At 51.9% G+C, this 4,432-nt stretch overlaps 1 protein-coding gene across 1 annotated transcript in view; it reads right to left on the bottom strand.

Moving 5' to 3' along the window:
- Nucleotides 1-4,432, bottom strand: part of TANC2 (tetratricopeptide repeat, ankyrin repeat and coiled-coil containing 2) — a 164,910-nt gene continuing 160,478 nt past the window's right edge. Inside the window, exon 28 of the mRNA XM_017740549.1 lies at nucleotides 1-4,432. This exon is cut by the window's right edge and continues 29 nt beyond it. Coding sequence (XP_017596038.1) covers nucleotides 2,596-4,432 — 1,837 coding nt within the window. The 3' untranslated portion in view covers nucleotides 1-2,595.

The following is a 4,432-nucleotide window of genomic DNA, read 5'->3' as shown; positions in this document are numbered from 1 at the left end:
TTCCCTTAAAACATCTACAGAAACGGAAAAGTTACTGTGAGGGGATGCTTTGCAGCACAGGACTGGGAGCACAAGGCAGTGAGGAGCAAAAGCAAAGCAAAGCAAGGGCAGTTCTCCTGTTACTGCTCCTGGACCACCCTGCTGGCGTTGCAGTGGAGAGGAGCCACTGACAGCCACAGTGTGTCTCACTCAGCCGGATAAAACAGGGACAGGGCTCAACTGGGTTACTTTTTCCTTTCAAAGAAGCAACTAAAGGTAGGAAGCCACTCACTCAGGCAGAAAGCTGGAGGATGTGAGGCGCTGAGCAAAGTGACTGATGCTGCTCCAGACCCAGGATACGTCTCCCAGCTATGGGTGTGTGGGATGCAAAGGAGAAATTGGTTCTTCCTTACAAAACAGAGCATGTTGTTTCAAAAAAGAGGAAAGAAAACCATCACACCCCATTTGCAAGGGGAGAAACAGTGCACAGAGCTGGGTGTCCCCAAGGGGGACCCACCCCATCAAGGGGGTCCTAGCCAGCCCCTCCATTTTACAGAGCCCTGGGATAAAGCAAAGAGTCAGCACTGGGTTGCACCTCAAGGAAGAAAACACCAACCTCAATCCAAATAGTGGCTTTGGCAAAGACCAAATGCCCCAAGAGAGCCCCAAAATCGCCAAAACTCACAGAGGAACCCCCCCTTCCAAATGCTCTCCATATGTCTATGAGACACAAGCCTCCCCTGGCCCAAGGTGTGCATGTCCCAGCTTGCTCTGAGCAAATTAGGCAATTAAATAGCAACGAGATGTGCTGAGCCACACACAGGGGGAAAAAAAAGCCCCATCAAAGCCAGGATTTGCTTAAAGAGTTGTGGACCCTGTCCTGAGCTGGTGTGAATGGGTGCAGCTGCAATGGTGTGGCACTGGGATATGCTCACTCACACCAGTGCAGGTTGGAGCCGTGATTTGGTTCAGGAAGTCTTGCAATCGATTCGCAGTAGCCCTTTGGAGACCCCGAAGGTATCGCTCCCCTGCTCAGCACTGAATTGCTCCGAAGAGTTGATATGAGTGAGATTTGGCATTGGGCAACAGGCACTAGTTTGCTTTAAAACAAGCTACAGCGTTACCACTCTCCCTCCTGTCATCCCACCCTTCACCCTCAGGAACGGAAAAGGCAGATTACAAACCCACCCAGGAATAAAGGAATCAGTAAAGGAAGTTCTTCCCCCCACCGCAAAAGAAATTTTCAGCAAATAATTGAAAAATTATTGAAAATCCCACAAAAACGATTTTGGAACTGGCTCCTGCTTTTCATGCCATCTTCATGTGACCTGCATTTGATTACAAAACCGAAAATAATAGAAAAAACCCAACCCGAACTGGAAAATGTCCTGAAATAGATAACATAAATAAATTATAAATAGGTCTCTCTTAACTACAGCTTCTCAAAAAGCAACACATGGTCTCCACCATGTACAGATATGGAACATGGTGTCCCTTTCCAGGACTGCAGGAACAGAGGATCTTAGAGGAGCACAGCCCTTGCTACAGCCCCTGCTCCCTGTCAGGAGTGAGCCAGAGGGAAGGGATGCTGCAGGGCTGGGACTGCAGAAAGACCCTTCCTCTTTTGGGACCACCATGCCATGTTCTACATCCTCATAATAAAAAAATGTAAAAAAAATTAAGAATTGCAATTTTCCTCTTTGAATGTCATTTTGTAAGTCAGATTTTTGCTTTTCCTTACAAGTGATAAATGCCCCCCAGATGAACACTAACTTGCCCCATGCAAATGCTGTGGGTGAGGTGCAGTCTGCCAACAGTGTGAAGAAGTTAGTGCAATCCCAGTTCATGCACAAGAAGTCCCTGGCCAATTCCCTTGGCTGATTAAAACACATAACAATGGGCCAACCTTAATCCTTCAATGCTTGTAAAATGCCCCAGAGCAAAGGAATCAGTGTGAGGGCACCTGGTAGGTACTTGGAAAGCAGCAAAGTGCTGTGTGATCCCCATGCCTTCTGGCCGATGACAAGTTAAATAAGGAAGGAAAGCGCTGTAAACCAGCAGAATCAGGATGGGTGTTGTGGGTGCTGTGCATAGCTACTGGTGTTAAATCACATCACCGAGGGCAATCTGCTCTTTGGGGCAAAGAGCCAAATGACCTGGCTGGCACGGGGACCTGTGGATGCAGCCTTGGGAAAGGCTCTTGTGGAATTCCCTAGGAATTCCCATCAGAGTTGAGTAAGAGATCATTGAGACAAAATAAACCAATCTAAATCCACGGCAGTTGTCTCTTGAAAAAGAGCTGGTTACCTCCTGCTGCGTAGGGATATCTCTGGACCACCCCGCACCATGGACTAAGATATCCTGGTTGGAACTTTGCTGGAATTGGGCAAACGATACTGGCTCGGCTGATGTTGGCTTCAAAGTCAGCTAGGGAACGAAAGGGCTGGAGCACGTGCATGGCTGTCTGACCACCACATAAAGTACCGGAGAAACTTGGTCATGTAGCTACCCAAGAGAAATAAAAATAAAAATAATAATAATTATAATAATATGCATGGAAATCAAGCTTGGAAGTGTGTGCTGAAAACATGAAGGTCTCACTCCAACAAGTGTCTTTTACACATTAGACTCCACAAATGGTCTCTTTGGTTTGATTGGGGACGTCTGCCCTTGCCTGGAGTCCCTGGAGAGCTGCCTGTACAGGTTATCCTGGTAGGCCTGTGCCACGGGCAGCGTCCTTGCCACCTTGACGTCGGGGTATGAGGAGGCTTGGGTGACTCTCTCCAGGAGGTCTCCTCGGGACCCATTGGCCAGCATCCCATGGGGGCTGTAATAGTCCTCCTCTAGCAAATGGCCATTCTGTGCATTGTTGGTTTTGTTATAAAAGGCAATGTTGCTGATTGAAGAGGGTGGGCTAAAGGATTCTGGCTGGGGCAGATTGCCAGGAGACGTAGGACTAATGACAGTGTCCACTGATGACACAGCCCAGGTCCGGTTCTGCTGATGGAGATGGGGGTACTGCTGAGTCCGAGCAGTTTTATCTATGATTCCCATGAATGGCGTGGTCCGGGAACGGGCTGGCTCACTGGGGTAGCCCCCCTGTGTGGGCGAGACTGGAGACAGCTCATCGCATGATCTGTCGTAGGCTGGCTTGAGGGGAATCTCCATTTGCTGAATTGAAGCAGAGGGGCGAAAGTTGGGAGTCAGGTTGGAGGTGGAGGAGATGCTATTGCTGGAAGGGGAAAAGCGGAGGCCAACGCTCTGAGAGTGGAGTAGAGGCCTTGGAGTCGGTGGGTGAGGCTTGATTTCGCTGGGATTGACTGTGATGGGCCTTCTTATGAGATGAGACACATCTGGAGAGCCCAGCTGGTTGGCCGGGAGGGAAGAACGCTCCAGGTCAAGCTTCGAGTGGCACACCGGATAGTAGGAGGCGGACTGGCTTCGCCCAATCTGAGGCGTCTGGCTGTATCTCATCCCCCCTCTGTATGCTGAGGATGGTCTCTGTGGAAGGTCTTCTTTGGCCAGCCCTCCGTGCTGACAGATGGCTCCGGCGCTGAGACTCGCCTGTACGTGCTGCACGGGCCTGCTGTCACCCACGATGCCCCCGATGGAGCCCTGGTAGACCAGTCGGCTCTGGCTGACCCCCATGTCCCCTGATGATGACTGGTACTTGCTGGCCATCGAGTGGGCAACCTGGCTGTATGCACCAGTTGGGATGACAGTACTAGAATGGACGGCAGAGCTGGGCTGATTGCTCCTCACGATCTGTGCCTTGGCTGGCTGCAGCCTCAGCCCTGGCTGTGGCACGGCCACAGGGAGCTGGGGCATCTGGAAGGATCTCTGCGTCATCTTGGATAGCGGAGACTTGGGTCTGCCGGGGAGCTGGGTGACCCCGCTGGGTTCCTGCTGGTAACGGACTGGGGAGCCGGACTGGGACCTATAAACACTCATGCTCTCTGCGGGGGGACTGGCGCGGTACTGGGGGCCTCTGCAAAGGGGAGACGGTGGTGGGCTCTGATACTCCTTCCCTTGGCTTCCGACGGGAGGGGGGCTGAAGCGGTAAGTGGAGCCCTGGTGAGCTGGGGATGTGTGTGGAGGACTGGGTCTGTAATGTGAGTTTTGGTGTGTCGGAGACAGAGCAGGAGATGTGGACTGGTACCCCTGCCTGGTCGGTGAACCCACAGAGCTGTTGGACCTGAAATCAAAGACCTGATGAGAGCCAAGAGGTGAGCCAGAAATATAGGCTGAGTCCCTGTGAGCTGGAGATGGAGGTGGGCTCTGGATGATGGGCAGCCCTTGGTTTGGCCTGGACTCTGTCTGCAGGCCAATGGAAACGTTTTCTACATCCTGCTCAAGGTATTCCTCCTCAAAGATATCTTGCACAGAATACAGCTCTTCATGCTGGGCTTCGGGTTCTGGCTCTGCTGGGAGGGGCGGGGGGGGGGGGGGGGCG

Source organism: Corvus brachyrhynchos, unplaced genomic scaffold (genome assembly GCF_000691975.1).
Source record: "Corvus brachyrhynchos isolate BGI_N302 unplaced genomic scaffold, ASM69197v1 scaffold47, whole genome shotgun sequence".
Taxonomy (NCBI): domain Eukaryota; kingdom Metazoa; phylum Chordata; class Aves; order Passeriformes; family Corvidae; genus Corvus; species Corvus brachyrhynchos.
This window is presented reverse-complemented; position numbering and strand designations above follow the sequence as displayed.